Source organism: Panthera onca, chromosome F2, assembly GCF_046562875.1.
Source record: "Panthera onca isolate mPanOnc1 chromosome F2, mPanOnc1 haplotype 2, whole genome shotgun sequence".
NCBI classification, from domain to species: domain Eukaryota; kingdom Metazoa; phylum Chordata; class Mammalia; order Carnivora; family Felidae; genus Panthera; species Panthera onca.
The window spans coordinates 45,140,288-45,160,197 of NC_138356.1; the positions used below are offsets into that span (position 1 = coordinate 45,140,288).

General features: G+C 34.9%; 1 protein-coding gene and 1 long non-coding RNA gene across 2 annotated transcripts in view; one reads left to right on the forward strand and one right to left on the reverse strand.

Annotated features, from left to right (window-relative positions):
* STK3 (serine/threonine kinase 3) overlaps positions 1 to 19,910 on the reverse strand; it is a 282,561-nt gene that overhangs the window by 242,129 nt on the left and 20,522 nt on the right. Inside the window, 1 exon segment of the mRNA XM_078441875.2 lies at positions 6,015 to 6,095. Coding sequence (XP_078298001.1) covers positions 6,015 to 6,095 — 81 coding nt within the window.
* The window catches only part of LOC144615115 (uncharacterized), a 48,907-nt gene that overhangs the window by 24,665 nt on the left and 4,332 nt on the right, over positions 1 to 19,910 (forward strand). The window contains exons 2-3 of the long non-coding RNA XR_013553575.2: positions 7,333 to 7,471; positions 17,487 to 17,708. This is a non-coding gene — a long non-coding RNA (uncharacterized LOC144615115). The remainder of the gene's footprint in view (positions 1 to 7,332; positions 7,472 to 17,486; positions 17,709 to 19,910) is intronic.

A 19,910-nucleotide genomic window follows, 5' to 3' on the forward strand; every position in this document is an offset into this window, starting at 1 on the left:
TGATGCAATAGCACCTTGCTTTTTCATACCAAAAAAGTTTAAGATTATTGTCAGTTTTTATCAGAATTCTAAAGAATATGTGTGGGAATAGATTCCAAGATTTCTAGGGAGAAAGGAATTCACAGATATGGATACAAGACCAGAAATTCCAGACCCAGTGTGTTATCTCAAGCAGTTAGGAGTATGCTCCCAACAGTATGCCCAGCTAGTTAACTGAAACTTGGACTCTAAAGTGGCCTACAGAGAAATGCCAGAGATCCTCAGTATACATTAGAGAAAGGAGACCAAAGGTTCAAGTAGATAAGATACTGGAATGGATATATTTGACTTGTTCACCAAACTCCTACTATGCTCACTGAGAGGGTCCAGAAGATACTCCCCTTACTAGCATCCTTGGAAGCTCTATAGTGCAGGTCAGCGATAACAGAGATGCCAACAGTGAAATGGGCTCCCTAATTTTAATGAGAGATAGGATCCATAAAGAAGTGAAAAGAACTAGCAAAATCTTTCTACCAGAGACAAAGCAGGCATGAAAATCATAATGGGTAGCAAAGTAAGGCTGAATTTTCTTTTTTTTTATACATTTAAGTTTGGATATTAAAATTATGCTGGCTTCATAAAAATAACTACAGTTATGTGCCCTTTAAAGACTTAGCTTTTTTTTTTTTTTTAGTAAAATGCATATAACATAAAATACACCATTTTCAACACTTTTAAGTGTACGATTCAGTGGCATTTAGTGCATTCTCAATGTTGTATCATCATTACTTCTGTCTAGCACCAAATCATTTGGAATCTCCTTTCTGGTCTCTGGACTTATCTATTCTGGATTCTTCATATAAATGGAATCATGTAATATATGGCTTTTGTATCTGGCTTCTTTCACTAAATAGAATATTTTCAAGGTTCATCCTACTGTAGCATGTATCAGTACGTCATTCCTTTTAATGGCTAAATAATATTCCATTGTACAGATATATCACATTTTATCCATTCACCAGTTGATAAGCATTTCCACATTTGCCTCTTGTGAATACCAGTGCTATGAGCTGGTATCTTTTTTAATTAACAGAGATCTATCTTTCCATCTTTTCCATGGTAAATGATCTATTTAAGTTTTAACTTTTTTGAGGATCAATTTATATTATTATATATTTATATTTTATTATGAAATTTATAGAATTTACATTATGAAAACATCTACTTTTGGATTTTCAAATGAGTTGTCATTAGAGCAACATATAGTGGCCTCTTAATTCTTCAAACTGTTTCTCTATCTTTGGTTGTAACTTCTTTCTTATTCCAAATTTTTTATCATTTTGCTCTTCTTTCTTTAGTCAAAGTCAGAAGAGGTTTAACTATTTTATTGATCTGCTCTAAGAAATAATTTTTCTATTAATCATTTCTAAATTTTATTTTCTATTTCATTAATTTCAGCTTTTTCTTTTATGAATTCTCTCTTCCTAATTTTTTGGGTACATTTTATTATTTTTCTAAGTTCACTGTGTAAGCACTAAGTTCTTTTCTTTTGGTATTTCTTTGTTAGTAATGAAGGAATTTAAAACTAAATGTTTTCCCCTACTTACAGCTTCTCTGGATTCCACAGATATTGGTATGATTTGTTCTCTTTTTCATTTTCTAAATAATTCATAGTTTCCTCTTTAATCTATAGGTTACCTCAGACTTTGTGTACTAAATTCCAACAAGTATGGGTTTTATCATATTGTAATTATTTTTAATTTTAACAAACTATAATCAATAGTGAGACATACAAAATCTTTTTTTACAATGTGTTAGTTTTTTAATCAATGCTTTATGAACATACCAAAAAAAGGAGGAATGCCAAAATATATGTTGTAATACAAGCACAGATATACACTGTATATTTATAAATATAATCAAGTTCATTGATTACAATATTTAGATCCTCTATGTCTTTTTTTCTACTACTCTTGTCCAATTCTTAAAGAGATTTATGAAAATCTCCCATCTGAATATACTTTTATGAGACTCCCCTGACATTTCTAACAGCTTTCCTTCACAAATTTAACTGTCATAGTGACTGACACATATACGTTTCATATAAATTGTCTTATATGCCACTACCTTAAGTCCCTCATTATTCTTTATTTGGATATTAACCCCTCTTTATTCACTTGAGATCTTTTAACTTTAATTAATTTACCTGATAAAAATATTGCCACTCCTATTTCTTTTTATTTTTATTTGTAGGATTATCTCTTTCTTATCGGCATCTCTAATAGGAACTATCCCTATATTTCTACCCTACAGGCCTCTTATAAATAGCATATTCCTAGATTTTTGCATTTTAATTGACCCTACTAGTTTGTCTTTTAATGGATAACTGACATTTAGTGAAAAATATATTTCATTTTATTCCTTCCAACTTACATTTAGCTTATTATTTTACATTTTTGTTTCCTCTATTTCCTTTTCCTCGCTCTCACTGGTTTACACCATTTTAATTGTTTTATGCCTTTCATCATTTTGAAAGTTCTTTTATACTCTGCCATTTCATTAAATGTCCCTATGTGCTAAAATTGAAACATTTCTCTACTATTATTTTAAATCATATTAAGTATTCCTCTGTCTCACTGAGACACTCTATTTACAATCTATTACTCATTTTTCCCCAAGTAAAATGAGTCCCAACATCCTGAAAGATGGTCTTATGTTCACTTGCCTAACAAAGTCAAAATCTTTCAAGCTTATTAATAAGAATACCAGACAGAACAAATTAACAAACCTTGTGAGTCACTTTATGGCACATTTCTTGCCTTTCTTATGTGTGTGTATATATATATATATATATATATACACACACACATACACACACACACATATATATGTATGTGTGTGTATACATGTGTGTGTGTGTGTGTATCCTACTTCTCTGAAAAACACAATTACTAGATTTAGCACAATCCAGTATTTTCAAATTCATATTGACTGTTGCAAAGTATATTAATTTTAATACTACTACTATTTTTTTCCTTTCCACTTTTATTGAGATATATCTGACATATATAATATTGTAGTAGTTTAAGGTGTACAACATAATGATTTAATGTATGTATATACTACAAAATGATTACAAGTTTAGTGGACACCTAACAGCTCACAGAGTCAGAAAAAAGTTTTTTCTTATGATGAGAACTTTTAAGATCTACTCTCTTAGCAACACTGAAATCTTTAATATAGCATTGTTAACTAATCACCATGCTATATATGTACATCCTTGAAACTTATTTATCTTATAACTAGAAGTTTGTACCTTTTGACCCCCTTCACCCATTTCTCCCACTCCCCGTTATCCTCTCTCTGGAAACCACCGATTTGTTCTCTGTTTCTATGAGCTTGGCTTTTTAGATTCCACATATAAGTGAGATCATACAGTATTTCTCTCTCTGACTTATTTCACTTAGCATAATGTCCTCTTTATGACCGAATAATATTCCATTATATATATGAATCTTCCTTGACTTATACGGAAGCTATGTCCTGATAAATCCATAGTAAGTTCAAAATATCTTAAGACGAAAATGCATTTAATATGTTTAACCTACCAGACATCACAGCTTAGCCTAACCTATCCTAAATGTGCTCAGAACACTTACGTTAACCTACAGTTGGGCAAAATCATCTAACACAAAGCTCGTTTTGTAATAAAGTGTTGAATATCTCATGTAATTTGTTGAATACTACGCTGTAAGTAAAAAACAGAATGGTGGTATGAGTACAAAATGGTTGTAAGTGTATTAATTACCTTCATGACTGCATGGCTGAATAAGAATTGTGGCTTACTTCTGCCGCCTACCAACATAAGAAAGGTTATGATACTACATATCATTAGCCCAGGAAAAGATCAAAATTCAAAATTTGATATATGGTTTCTACTGAATGCATATCACTTTTGCACCATCATAAGTCAAACCAGGTAAATTGGGGACCATCCATATATACCACATTTTCTTTACCCATCTGTATATACCATATTTTCTTTACCCATACAACCATCAATGGGACACTTACATTGTTTCTATGTCTTGGCTGTTGTAAATAATGGTGCATTGAACATGAAGATGCAGGTATCTCTTCAAGATGATGACTTTGCTTCCTTCACATATATATACCCAGAAGAGAGACTGCTGGATCATATGGTAGTTCTATTTTTAATATTTTGAAGAACCTCTATATTGTTTTCTATAGTGGCTGCACCAATGTTCATTCCCACCAACAGGGCACAGCAGTTCCCTGTTCCCCACATTCTCACCAATACTTGTTATTTCTTGTCTTTTTGGTAATAGCCATTTTAACAAGTGTGAGGTGATAGCTCATTGTGGTTATGATTTACATTTCCCTGATGATTCATGATGCTGAGCATCTTTTCTTGCACGTGCTGACCATCTGGATGTCTTCTTTGGAAAAACATCTATTCAGATCCTCTATCCATTTTTTAATTAAAATGTTCAGGTTTTTTGCTATTGAGATGTATGAGTTCTTTACATGTTTTGGATATTAACCCCTTATCAGATATATTACTTGCAAATATTTTCTCCTATTCTACAGGTTGCTTTTTCATTTTATCAATGGTTTCCTTCCACTGCAGACATTTTTTAGTTTGACATAGTCCCACTTACTTGTTTCATTTTTGCCTCTGTTACCTTTTCTTTGGGTGTCAAATCCAAAATGTCATGTCAAGACCAACGTCAAGGAGTTTACTGCCCATGTTTTCTTCTAGGAGTTTAAGTTTCAGGTTTTACATTCAAGTCTTTAATCCATTTTGAGTTGATTTTTGAGTATAAGACAGAAGCCCAGTTTCATTCTTTTGCATGTGAGTGTCCAGTTTTCCAACATCATTTATTAAAGAAATTCTCCTTTCCCCATTGTATATTCTTGGCTCCTTTGTCATAAATTAACTGATTATATATGCATGGGTTTGTTTCTGAGTTCTCTATATTGCTTCATTAAACTGTTTTTATACCAATACCATAATATTTTTATTACTACAGGTTTTTTTTTAATGTTTATTTACTTTTGAGAGAGACAGAGCATGTGAGCAGGGGAGAGGCAGAGAGAGGGGCACAGAGGATCCAAAGCAAGCTCTGTGCTGACAGCAGACAGCCTGATGCAGGGCTCAAACTCACAATCCATGAGATCACGGCCTGAGCCGAAGTTGGACACTTAAACAACAGAGCCACCAAGGCACCCCTGATTACAACAGTTTTGTAATATTGTTTGAAATCAGGGAGCATGATGCCTCCAGATTAATTCTTTATTCTCATAATTGCTTTAGCTATTCAGGGTTTTCTGTAGTTCCAAACAAATTGTACAACAGTTTGTTCTATTTCTGTGAAAAATACCGTTGGTATTTTGTTAGGGACTGCAATGAATCTGTGGATTGCTTTGGGTAGTATGAACATTTTAACAATATGAATTCTCCCGGTCTATGAGCACAAAATATCTTTTTGTCTTCAATTTCTTGCATCAATGTATTACAGCTTTCAATAAACAGATCTTTCACCTCCTTGGTTAAATTTTTCCTAGGCGTTTCCTTCTTTCTGATATAATTATAATTCATTTATAATTATTTTATTAATTCTAACAAATTTTGGGTGGACTCTGAGTTCTTCTATATAATATCATGTCATGTGCAAATAGAAACAATTTTATCTCTTCCTATTTCATTTGGATATTTTCATTTCTTTTTCTTTCCTAATTGCTCTCGCTAGAACTTCCTGTTCTGTGTTAAATAAAAGTGGTGAGAGTGTTCATCCATGTCTTGTACCTGATCTTAGAAGAAAAGCTTTTAGTTTTTCACCACTGAGTATGATGTATGCCATGGGCGTGTCATGGCCTTTATTATGTTGAAGTGTATTCTCTCTATACTACTTCTATTCAGTAAAACGTACTCTAGTGAAAGATTAATATTATATAGTAATTTATAATTTTCTGTCATTACCTAATGCTACTTTCATATTTTTTGTACTTACCCTTCTCCAAGTTTCTCTAATACATCAAAAACTTCTTCAGGCTGCTTAGTCAGACTGTCTTCACTCAGCTTTTTTAGCTTACTGATGAAAAAAAGAGAGAGAGAAATATTTTAAGACTTTTTATAAAAATTTTAATTTCATTTTTAAGAGGTAATCTATTCAGATAGTTCAAAAATAAAACAATATAAAAAACATGAGGCAAATAGTCTCGTTTCAATCCCTATTCCTAATCTTCCCAGAACACCTCAAATGACTACTTTTATTAGCTTCTTATGAAATCTTTATACAAATATGAACATATATTTTTACTTCTCACCCTTTTTAACACATAAGATAGCATTTTATACACACTCTTTCTACCCACACTGTTATAACTTTGCTGTTTTCATTTAACAACATGTAGCCTATATTGGAGAATCTACAACACAAGTACATAGAAAGCATCCCCATTCATTCTTTTTTACATTTACATCCTACACTATTGCAAAGATGTAGCATCTCTTACAAATCACTTTTTTATGAATATCTAGGTTTCCTTTTGCTATTATAAACAACACTGCACTGGATAAATGTATACATAAGTCAGTTCACACATGTTCCACTGCATCTGTAGGATAAATTCCCAGAAGTGAAACTGCAAGATCCAGAGAATACATATACACATACATACACACACAAAAAAATATAGAAGCATATGTATTGAACAAGTATATGTACTATAAGCATAATCATATTTGATAACAAATAATACAATATAATCACTATAGTAACAACTACATAGCAATTATTAAGGTTATTGATTACATTTTACGTTTCATCTACTATAACTATATGTTATATAAATATATACGTATAGTGATAGATACTAGCAAACTGCCCTCCAGGGAGCTTGCACCAATTTATTATCCTACCAGTAATATATGAGAGAGACTCTTCCCCCACAATTTCACCAACAAAGTATTTAACTATATATCTGGGTTTCAGTCAATATGTTAGCTGAAAACGTGTCACTCAGAATAGATTTAATTTGTATTTCTCTTATTTTGAGTGAAACTGAGTATCTTTTAACATCATTATGAAACTAGGCCATCTATTCATTTCCTTTGTTCATTTCTCTTCAAGTTTTTTGGTCTTTTTCTTATCTATATACAAGGTAAACTTGCCTTTGTTTAGGTTTCAAATATTTTCAATTGTATTTTGACTTCACTTATGAGGTTTTAGTTTTCTACTCTATCTGACTGCCACATTGCCATAATGAAATGTGTTCTTGTTTTGTTTTGCCTTCTTTAAAAATCATCTATATATACGGCATATGCAGATATCTGGAAACAAGAGGTGAGAAGGATTATGCATGGCGAATTTGATGGAACAAGGTTAATTCAGTATGAATGAAATGTCATGTATGAAGAACTAAAATAATTCAGTATGAATAAAGAAAAAGTGAACAGGATGTAGAGGTAAGCAAAGTCAAATTTTAAAAAAGCTTTGTAAACCATGTTAAGGAACTCTTTTTTAAAAACTATCACTTCCCATATAGAAAATCTGAACAGACCAATTAGTAGTAACAATATTGAAATGGTAATCAAAACATTATCAAAGGATAATAAGAATCAGGCTCAGGTCACAATCTCACAGTTCGAGTCCCACATCAGGCTCTGTGCCTGCTTCAGATCCCTTCCTCCATTTTAGGACACACAAAGTGCTCACTATGAAAAAGAAAGCAAGCTTTCACCTGAATGTGACCATTCTGGCACCTTGATCTTGGACTTCCAAGTTTCCAGAACTATGAGAAACAAATCTGTTGTTTATAAGCTACCTGGTCTGTGGTATTTGTAGCAGCCTAAACAGACCAAGACAAAAACCCAAAGTTTGTTTTTTGAAAAGACCAACAAAATTAATAAACCCTAGACAAACAAAGCTAGACTTAAAAGAGAGAGAGAGAAAGAGAGAGAGAGAGGGATAGGGAGAGAGAGAGAAGACTCAAACAACCAAAATTAGAAATGAAAGAGGGGACATCAAAACTCATGCTCCCAGAAATAAAAACAATTATAGGAAAATACTACGAATAATTATACACCAACAAATCAGATAATGTAGAAGAAATGGTTAAATTCTTAGAAATACACCATCTATCAAGACTGAATCCTGAAAAAATAAATATTCTCAGTGGACGTGTAAATACTAAGGAGATTGAAGGAGTAATAAAAAATCTCTCAACAAAGAAAAGCCCAGGACTAAAGGGCTTCACTGGAGAATTCTATCAAACATCTAAGGAAGAATTAACACCAACACTCCTCAAACTCTTCCAAAAAACTAAAAAGTAAAGAACACTTCCAAATTTATTCTGAAAGGCCAGCATTACTATGAACCAAAACCACATAAAGATACAGCATGAAAACTACAGACCAATATCCTTAAATACTGATACAAAAATCCTCAACAAAATACTAGCAAACCAAATTCACAGCACATTAAAAGAATTATACACCATGAACAAGTGGAATTTACACCTGTAATGTAATAATGGTTCAACAAATGAAATGCAATCATTTGTTTAAAATTAAGTGCAAAAATCACATGATCATCTCCAGTGATGCAGAGAAAGTATTTAGCAAAATTCAATATCCTTTCATGATAAAAACACTCAAACTAAAACTATTAAAAATAACATAAAATAACAATAATGAGGATGTGAAGAAATTGGAACTCTTGTGCACTGTTGGTGGGAATGTAAAGTGGTGCAGCCATTATGGAAAACAATATGAAGATTCCTCAAAAAATTAAAAATAGAACTACAATATAATCCGTTGATCCCACTTCTGGGTACATATACAAAAGAACTCAAAGCAGCATCTTAAAGAAGTATCTGTGTACCCCATGCTTACAGCATTATTCTAAATAGCCAAGAGGTGGAAACAACCAAATGTCCATCAACAGATGAAAAGACAACCAAAGTATGGTATAGGCATACAATGGAATAGTATGCAACTTTCAAAGAATGAAAACTGTCCTGGGGCACCTGGATGGCTCAGTCAGTTAAGTGTTGGACTCTTGATTTCAGCTCAGGTCATGATCTCACAGTTCAGTTCATGAGTCTGAGCCCCACGTTGGGCTCCACACTAATAGTGCACAGCCTGCTTGGGATTCTCTCTCTCTCTGCCCCTCCCCCACTTGCTCTCTCTTTCTCTCTCTCTCCCCCCCCCTCTCTCTCTCTCAAAATAAATAAACATTAAGAAAAAAAAAAAGAATGAAACCTACAACATGGATGAACCTTGAGGACATCACATTAAGTGAAATAAGCCAGTCACAAAAGGACAAATACTGCATAATTCCACTCACATGACATATCAGTCAAAATTATAAAAACAAAAGTGGAAAGGTGGTTGCCAAGAGCTGGGGGTAAAGAGGAAGTAGAATTCATGTTTAGTGGGTACAGAGTCGCAGTATTGCAAGGTAGCAAAGTTCCAGATATCTGTTGAACAACATTATGAATATACTTAATACTACCGAACTTAAAAATTTCTTAAGATAATAAATTTAATGTTTTGGGTGTTTGTTTGTTTGTTTGTTTGTTTGTTTGTTTTACCACAGCTTTAAAAAAGAGGTCTTATGGGGCACTTGAGTGGTTCAATTGGTTGAGCATCACACTCTCAGTTTCAGCTCAGGTCATGATCTCATGGTTCGTGAGTGCAAGCCCCACATCAGGCTCTATGCTGACAGAAGGGAGTCTACTTGGGATTCTGTCTCTTTCTGTGTTCCTCCCCTACATGCATGTGCATGCTCTCTCCCTCAAAATAAACATCCAAACTAAATAAACAAAAAATAAACACAAGGTCTTAGTGACTTAGAAAAACAGAAAAAAAGAAAAACTTCTCCATTTTTTCATTTATTTAAAACATAACTGTTTAAACCAAAAATAACAACTAACATGGGGTTAAATAACATATGTACAAGTAAAATATAGTACAAAGCAGCACAAAGGAAGAGAGATGAAAAAGAAATGTACTCTTACAAGGGCCTCACATGATGTGTGAAGTGGTATAAAAGTATTTGAAGAAAGGAGTGCCTGGGTGGCTCAGTCGGTTAAGCGTCTGACTTCAGCTCAGGTCATGATCTTGCTCTTCGTGAGTTCGAGCCCTGCACCGGGCTCTCTGTGCTGACAGCTCAGAGCCTGGAGCCTACTTAGGATTCTGTCTCTCCTCTCTCTGTCCTTCCCCCACTCGTGCTCTGTTTCTGTCTCTTAAATAAACATTTAAAAAAAATTTTTTTAAGTATTTGAAGAAAGATTTTTGATAAGTTAAAGATTCATATTGTAAACCTTCAAGGAATCACTAAGAATAGAAAGCAACGAGGGGCGCCTGGGTGGCTCAGTCAGTTAGGCGTCAGACTTCAGCTTAGGTCGTGATCTCACAGTTCGTGAGTTCGGGCCCCACATAGGGCTCTGTGCTGACAGCTCAGAGCCTGGAGCCTGTTTCAGATTCTGTGTCTCCCTCTCTCTCTGACCCTCCCCTGTTCATGCTCTGTCTCTGTCTCTCAAAAATAAACATTAAAAAATTAAAAAAAAAAAAAAAAAAAAAAAAAAGGAAAGCAATGAGGTACCACTAATTCATCAATAGTGGAGATAAAATGGAATAAAAATTACTCTATCCAAAAAGGCATGAGTTGGGGACAGGGCGGGGGAGGGGGGGGGTAGGGAAGGAAAAAAGAACAGATCGTGACAAACAGAGAAAAATGGAAAGACTGTAGATTTAAACTAAAATATATCAGGAAATCCCCCTACTTTTGGATATGATAGTGTGAAGAGGCTGACATATGCTCCTCAAACAAAAACACTGAACAAGTTGTCAAAATCAACCAGTTTATGACTTGAAAAATTGAAACAAAAGCAGCCAACATATTGAAAAGCATTTATTCTTAAAACCTTGCAATGGCTTTGAGTAACAACAGAAAGACTGTGTGGCCTTCCAGCCTAGGGCTGTTACCATCACCTGTCCCCCAATTCCATCAGTAGCAAGAACTATAGTTTTACTAGGACAAGGTTGACTATGAAAAGTAGCAAATTTGCTGCCAGAAAAAAATGGGCTCAATTTGGGACATGAATCAAAAACTGGCAGTTTTGTCAACTAAAGATGGTAAGCCTAATAATAAACAAATTGTCAAACCCACAGCTTTGACATTCAAGCTTGGGTAAACAACAAACTAGCCAGAAATTTAACAGGAAGAATCTGAAAATGAAAGGGTGAGATGAGTTCTCCATATATCATGGCTGACTAGAAAAATATGCACACAAGCATAGGAGACCCAACAAAAACCCATGAAAAGTAAAAGCCAAAAAAGACTTGAAAACTAGCTACAGCTTTGAATGCCCTCCCCCAATACATACACAGCTATATCAGCAGAGAGTAGAAGGCATAAAGGTTCAAGGTGTTTAAGCACAACCTCTGCCCAAATCACTGGCTGATCACTAAGTTATGTAGAAAAGAGGCAATTTCAAATAATCCTGGCTAGAAAATTAAAAATTAAAAAATGAGCAGAGGCATTAATAGCCAAATACTGCAAGAAGATAAATGCCACAGTTTAACTCCAAGGTGGTATAAAAAGAAAAAAAAAAAAAAACTGGAGGAAAAAGGAGATAAACTAGAGTGTCTACAGTGTATTATTTTAAAAGTCTAGTTTTAAACAAAACAACAACAACAACAAAAAGATTATGAAACATACAAAGAAACAGGAAAGCATATTCAGGAAGCAGTCAATAAAGAGCAATCAGCAGAAAAGAAAACAGTCATAGAAAATGATTTACAGGGGTGCCTGGGTGGCTCAGTCAGTTGAGCGTCAGACTTCAGATCAAGTAGTGATCAAACAGTTCATGAGTTCGGGCCCCACTTCGGGCTCTGTGGTGACAGATCAGAGCCTGGAGCCTGCTTCAGATTCCGTGTCTCCCTCTCTCTCTGCCTCTCCTCTACTTACACTCTGTCTCTCTCTCAAAAATAAATAAAATTTTTAAAATTTTTAAAAAAGAAGAAAAATGATTTACAGTGGACCTAGATATTGAATATATACGAAAAAGGTTTCAAATTGGTTATTTTAGATATGCTTAAAAAGATGAATCTGTGTTCAAGAAATTAAAGAAAAATATCTTGAAAATGACTCAACAGAGAATCTCAATAGACAAATAGAAACTAATACAAATGTCAAATTTAGACTTGAAAAATAAATCTCTCATAAAAATATACTAGAAGAACTCAACAGCATATCTGAGATAAAAGATGAAAGAATCAAAAAAAAAGATGAAAGAATCAATAGACTTTCAGATAGCTGAATAAAAGAGAGAGAGAGAGAAGATGAAGACATAGAGTCTCAGAGACTGGTGATACATACAACATAGCAATACACATGTAATGGGAGTCTCAGGAGAAAAGAGAGACTAAGGGGCAGAAACAATTATTTGAAAAAACAGTAGCTGAAAACTTCCCAAATTTGAAAAATTAAGGTTTAAAAAGCATTAATGTACACATCCAAGAGGTAAACAAACCCCAAGTAGGATAAACACAAAAAGATCCACAGCTAGACACACCGTAGTCAAACTGCCAAAAGACAACTGAAAATGACTCATCATGAACAGCAGAAGAAGAATATGAGTAACAGCTGACTTCTCATCAGAAACCATGCCAGTCAGAATACAGTGAAAGGAAACACTCAGAGTGCTGAAAAAATTCTAAATCCAACAAATTCCTCTTCCAAAAATGAAGGGGAAATAAGGACATCCCCAGATAAACAAAAACTGAAAGAATCTCTTGCTAGGAGAGCTTCTCTACAAGAAATAATAAAAGAACTTCTGGATTAAAGGAAATGGCAAATATTTGCATAAACATAAAAGATCAATTTATCTTAAAAAACAAAAGACTGTTTGAATCAATAATTATAGTATTGTATCACTGAAGTAACATTCTGAGGTATTACACACACACACACACACACACACACACACACACTACACATAATAAAACAAAGGGAAAAGAAATGGAGCTGTATTGAAGAAAACTTGCTATATTTTACCAGAATTAAGTCAACCCAAAATTGGTTATAATAAAGACACATACTATAATCCCTTGAGCAAGTATTAAGAAAAAAAACTGGAGAAAAATGCAGTTAACAAAATTCTATTGGTTAGTTACATTAAATATATATGGAGTCAAATCACTCAATTAAAAGAGAGATTGTGAGACTGGATTAAAAAGGCAAGATCCAACTACATCCTATCTACAAAAAAACTCATACAAAGACATTAAATAAAAGGAGGGAAAATACATACCATGAGAAACTAATCAAAACAAAGCTAAAGTGGCTGTATTAATATCAGGCAAAGAAGACTGCAGAGAAATTAATGCCACCAGAGATAAAGAAGGATATTTCATAATGACAAAAGGATCAATTTATCAAGAAGACAGAACCCTACACATGTAAGCACCCTAAAACATAGCTATAAAACCATGGAACAAAAACTGAAAGAATTGAAAGGAGAAAAGTACAAATCCAAAATAATAATCACTGGAGATTTTGACACTCCTCTCTCAGTAATTTACACAATAAGTTTACAAAATATCAGTAAGGATATACAAGACAAACAATACTACCAACCAATTTAAGTTCTTTATTTCGTGTCTTTTATTTCTCGTATCTTTATTTACCTTTTTTTCCCCAATAATTTCCATTGCTCTGGTGAATTCTCCTGACTCTTCACTGGTGTTGTCCACCTTTCACCAGATACTTTTAACATAGCAATCACTGTAATTTCAAAGTCCCTGTATGACAGTTCCAACATCTGGATCATCTCTGATTTTGGTTTGGCTGACTATTTCATCTTTTGACGAAGGGTCGCTTTCCTTGCTTTTGGGGGTGATGTACTACTTTCACTTGAATCCAAGACACAAACACACACATGCAAACACTGATATAAAATTACCTAGTAGAAGTGGCTCTGGGGGAAAAAAAATGTGATACAGGAATTGTACTCTAATATATAAAGAATTTTTATCAATAGTACAACAAAAACCCAAAGATAAAAATGGCAAAAAATACGTGCAAACATTTCACAAAAAATATACAAATGGCTAATAAGCACATTGCGTCATGAGGGAAATGAAAAATAAAACTACAATAAAATAATACCACCCACAAAAAGGGCTAAAATTATAAAGACAATAACAAGTATTAATAAGGATATGGAACAAGAGGATCTCTCTCATACATTGATATTGGAAATGAAAAATTAGTCAATTCAAAAAACAGGTTAGCAGTTGTTATAAACTTTTAGGCACACACTTATACAAACCAGCAATTCTATTCCTAGGTATTTAAGAACCTATGTCCACCAAAGACGTACACAAAAACTCATAGCGGCCTTATTCAAAATCAAAAACTGGAAGAAAAAAAATTCCAGAGGTCCCTGAGTGGCTCAGTCGGTTAAGTGTCCTAACTCTTGATCTCAGCTCAGGTCTTGATCTCAGGGTCGTGAGTTCAAGCCCCACACTGGGCTCCAAGCAGGGCATAAAACCCACTTTAAAAAAAATTCCAAATGTCCATCAATTAGCAGATGAATAAACAAACTATGGTAAATCCATACACTGGAATAATACTCATAATAATAATAATAATAATAATAATAAAACCTAACAAACTACTACATTCAAGATCTTGAACAAATCTCAAAATGACTATTGCTGAACCAAAAAAAAAGCCAAACTAAAAGAGTGAACCTTATTCTATGCAAATTATATCTCTATAACATTCACCCAAAAAAGCTGTAAGGAAATTATTGGTGATTACAGCAAGAGCAATTTAGTGGAGTGGTAAAGGCAGAAACCAAATTGCAATGTCTTGAGACAACAGAATAAAGTGAAGAGGTAGAGACAACAATTATGGATCGCAGTCCACTTGGAAGTTTCTGGAAAGGATAAGTGACTGGAGACATGAGTTTGAGAAGGAACATAAAGCCAAACAAACAAACAAAAACCATTAGAAATGCTTGAAAAAGGGTAAATGATATTTTGAATGAATTAGTAAAATAAAGGAAAATTGAAAATACAAGTGAGAACAAGACATAACTACTAAAGCACGTCCCTGAAAAGGGTGGAAGAATGAGACGGAAAGCACATGTGGACGGGACTGCTTTAACCTCAAAGGGCTGCAGACACCTCTCTCATAATAGGAGGATATGATAGGCAGACTTAAACAGTAGAAAGTTAAAGGAGCTCTCATATACTGACTTCTATTTGCTTTAGGAAGTCAGAGGGATATTCATCTGCTGTGAGTGAGGAAGTTAAAGTCTGAGATTTGAGAATATAAAACTATATTTGAAATAGCCAGAGTGGAGAACCAAAACAAAACAAAAAAATCTCATGAAGTTTAATAGGATTACTAGATAGCACTAAAGGCCTTGTTGAGGCCTTGCTGAGGCCTTGTTAGAGACCATCAATTTAAAATGGCAATCTTCGAAGTTTCATATTTTCTTCAGCACTGCTCACAAGTCTTTTTTTTTTTTTTTTTTTTTTTTGAGAGAGAGAGAGAGAGAGAGTGTGCGTGAGCAGGGGAGGGGCAGAGAGAGAGAGACAGGATCCAAAGCGAGCTCTGTACTGACAGCAGACAGCCTGATGTGGGGTTCGAACTCACGAACTGTGAGATCATGACCTGAGCCAAAGTCGGACACTTAACCAACTGAGCCACCCAGACGCCCCATTGCTCACAGGTCTTAAAGCAGGCAAGGAGAAAGCAAACAGCGAAATCTGACATTGTGCCAGACACATGCCACATAAGAACAATGAGACAAAGGAGTTAAAGATAGGGGCAAAAGAACAGCTGAAGATATGGACCAGGTAAGAAACAAAGAAAAATAGGAAGGGGCTAATGAGCAGGGGAAAAGAGCAAAGTAGATACCATGAACCAAAGACTATATCCCTACCAGAAAGAGAAGTCAGTCTCTTAAATTTTCAAAATATTCACTATTATACCTCAGAAAGCAAGGGTGCTTCGTGTCCTTCATGGCTAAGCAAGCATCAGTAGCTCAAGTGAGCCATGCACATGATATAGTGAGGGAGACAGCCTTATACTAACAAATCTCTTTAATACTAAACCAAAAGGTAATCTAACCACTACATACTTCTTCAGAAGTTATGAAAGTTTTCTTCAAAGCAGGCTCATAATCTGGCTCACTTTAAACAAACAAGTCATAGGTCCTCTAAAACGTATCCAGTAATTTGATTAACTCAATGAGAATTTTCTATTAGTCCACAGGTCTCATTTTCTCAACATGTTGAATAAGTGAAATGTCACTAATGTAACTTAAGCAAAAAGATGGTCTCTAGGGTGTCTGTCAAGTGAAAACACATGATTTATTTTCATAAACAATTCCTGGTTTATGTCGTTTGTCTTCATTTCCTCTTTCCCTTTCTGGTGTTTTAAATGAAAACGAATCATTTCAATTATGGTTTAATTTTAAATAACTTTTATATTGTCTGCTTTGAAAACCCTTACAGCTTAAAAAACTCATACTGAGGGTCGGCTGGGTTGCTCAGTCACCCAGGGTCATGAGTTCAAGCCTCACACCTAGGGTGAAGCCTACTTTAAAAAAACTCATAATTAAAAGCCAATTTAAAATATATATACACATTGGGGTGCCTGGGTGGCCCAGTTGGTTGAGCATCCAACTTTGGCTCAGGTCATGATCTCACAGTTTGTGGGTTCGAGCCCCACGTCAGGCTCTGTGCTAACGACACGGAGCCTGGAGCCTGCTTCAGATTCTCTATCTCCCTCTCTCTCTGCCCCTCCCCTGCTCAAGCTCTGTCTCTCTGTCTCTCAAAAATAAACATTAAAAAAAAAATTAAAATATATATACACACACACACATAAACACATTTTCCTATTTTATTGCCTCGGTAAACACAACGTCATGAGTGTAATTTCCTCTATACTTGACATGTAGTTTTTAACACCTCAGAATTTCATTATAATTACATGTATTTAATCAGATATCCAAAAAAATTCTTAATGAGTGTCTTTAGAACATACGCCCTCCCAGGTGCTAGGGAATTCTGTGAAGAACAAATCACCCACAAGATATTTCTCTCATGGAACATGATACATAGGGTTTATTGCACACTTAAGCAGACATATCCCAGAATTGTCTTTTTAAAACAAGTAAGTGGCAGTCCTTTCCAGGTGGTGTGGGACGGAGCGGCCACCAGGCTGCAAAGTAACAGACCTAAGTTTTATTGTGACCGCTGCAACACATACCTCACCCACAAATCTCCATCTGAGAAAAAGACGCACCGCAGCAGTAAGAAACACAAAGAGAATGTGAGAAACTGCTATCAGGAATGGATAGAAGAGCAGGTTCAGAACCTGATCGAGAAAACAACCATGTATTTCAACAAGGGAGGATAGCTCCTACTCCATTCTCTGTTCCTCCTCCTGCAGGGGCAGTGATCCCACAGTCTCCTGGGCCCTCCTCACCCCACATGGGGGCCCTCCCATGATGCCAATGATGGGCCCTCTTCCTCCTGGGACAATGCCAGCGGGACCTCCTGGAATGAGGCGGCACACCAGAGGCCACGTGCCAGTGACGCCTGGGCCCCCGCTGATGACTTCCCACCATCCCATCATGGTGCCCACTCAGCCAGGAATGACTCAAGCAGACAGGTAAGGAGAGACAGGAACCTCTTTATACCCATCTTATATCACTTGTTCTACTTCACCAAGAGATCATGGTGCTGTGATTCTGGGTGTTTTCTAGCAGCATGACAGGGAAGGCTTGCTCTCCCTTCCTATCAAAGAGAGAATAGTTTTCATAGGGGAGCAGAGGGACCAAAAAAAAAAAAAAAGCAATTTTCATTTGTATTATGAAATGTGAAAATAAAATTGTCAAGTGTTTTAGTTTAAAAAAACAAAAAGCAAGTAAGTGGCTAATATAATCTGGCTTTCCTGCCACTTGACTTTCCATCTCATAAAGCAAGAGAAAACATCATCTATTATACTGACATTGCTAATACCATGAAGAAAAAGAGTCTTCTCTCACAGTGTTTTCAAACATTAGAATTCCTCTTTTTTTTTAGCTATAACCAATTTCTCCAGTAACCGAGTATTTATATGCCCATTTCAACCTTGCCCCCATCCATAAGCTTATTTATCTCACTTTTGTGTTTCCTGTTCAATGTAAGAATTTCTGTTAATATTTTTTCCAAGATCCCAATACAAAGTTTTCTACACCTTCAATGGGAGGGTGGGGGAATCATTCTAGATAGACTAGTCTCAGTTTTCTACAAATTCCCCTCAATATTTTATCATTTCAAGAATAAGGTACAATTAAAATTACACCTCAGATAATGGTATTATGGTGATATATTGTTTAATATTCTTATCTTTTAGAGATGCATAGTGAAATAGTTAAGAATGCTATGATATGATACCTGAGATTATTTCAAATTATTAAAGGGTAGGGTGTGTGTACGGAAATATAAATTATGCAAGATTGGCCAGATGTTAAAAAATGTTCAAACTGAGTGACGGGAACACAGAGGTTTACTCTCTCTTCTGTACAAAACTATGTTTCAAGAGTAAATGGTAAGAAGTAAATCAACTGCGATTGATCTTAGATAAATGGAAACAAAAAGTGTGTATTTGTTGTAAATTATGCCAAAATTTAGAAGTAAATTAAATGTCTCAACCTATATTAATTAAGGAATATCTCTTCATGAGATTATCAAGTAGCCACTAAATATCACGCTGTAGAAAACTCACTGACATGAAACAAGTGAGCAATATTGCTAAAAGAAAAAAGGGCAGAACACAACCTAATGCGCACATAATTAAATCATTTTCAGGTTTTCTTTTAAATGCAGATGTACCTTGGGGCGCCTGGGTGGCTCAGTCGGGTTAAGCGGGCGATTTTGGCTCAGGACATGATCTCGCGGGTCCGTGAGTTCCAGCTCCGCGTCAGGCTCTGTGCTGACCGCTCAGAGCCTGGAGCCTGTTTTGGATTCTGTGTCTCCCTCTCTCTCTGACCCTCCCCCGTTCATGCTCTCTCTCTCTGTCTCAAAAATAAATAAACGTTAAAAAAAAATAATAATAAATGCAGATGTACCTGCATATGTGCAGACACACACACATACTGGCACCAAACTACCAGCAGACTCTGTTCTGTTCACGGCTATATCCCCAGCACTAAAAACTGCCTAGGACATAATAGGAATTCAAATATTTGCATGTAAATATTTTAGGATTCCAAGCAACAAGGTTTGATTTTGGGAAGTGGCTCTCCTCTATGCTTTTGTTTCATAAGGTTTCTAAAATAAACATTCATTTTTTTTTTTTTTTTACGTAATTGGGAGAAACCTTAAAAAATTGTATCTTGTAAAAAAACTAAAATTTTTCCACATGACTCACTGTTTCATGAAATGCATTTCATAAAGTCATTTTATACACTGAAAAGAAAGGCCTCTTCTATAGGCTGAATTAATAAACTGACCTAGACAATAAGAACTACTAAAAACAATATCTGTTAATCAGTCTTATTCTTGTGAGTGAATTTTGCAACCGCTTAGGAAATACAATCTTTACAAGAACTAAATGTTCTAAAATGAATCTTCAACCTGGGTACAAAAAACAGATAAAACTAGATTTAAAAAATCCATCCATTTATATTCACTTAATATACACTTACTGAATTTGTAGACAATAAACTACATGCTGGGATAATACAAAGAAAATTAAGATAAAGCCTTTGACAACTCAGAGCTCCTAAGATAGTATGAAAGACAGATACATAAGAGCTAAATGAAAGAGAATAATACAGGTAGTTAACATTTATTAGGGTTTTTATTGGCCCTGTGCTGAGTGCTTAAC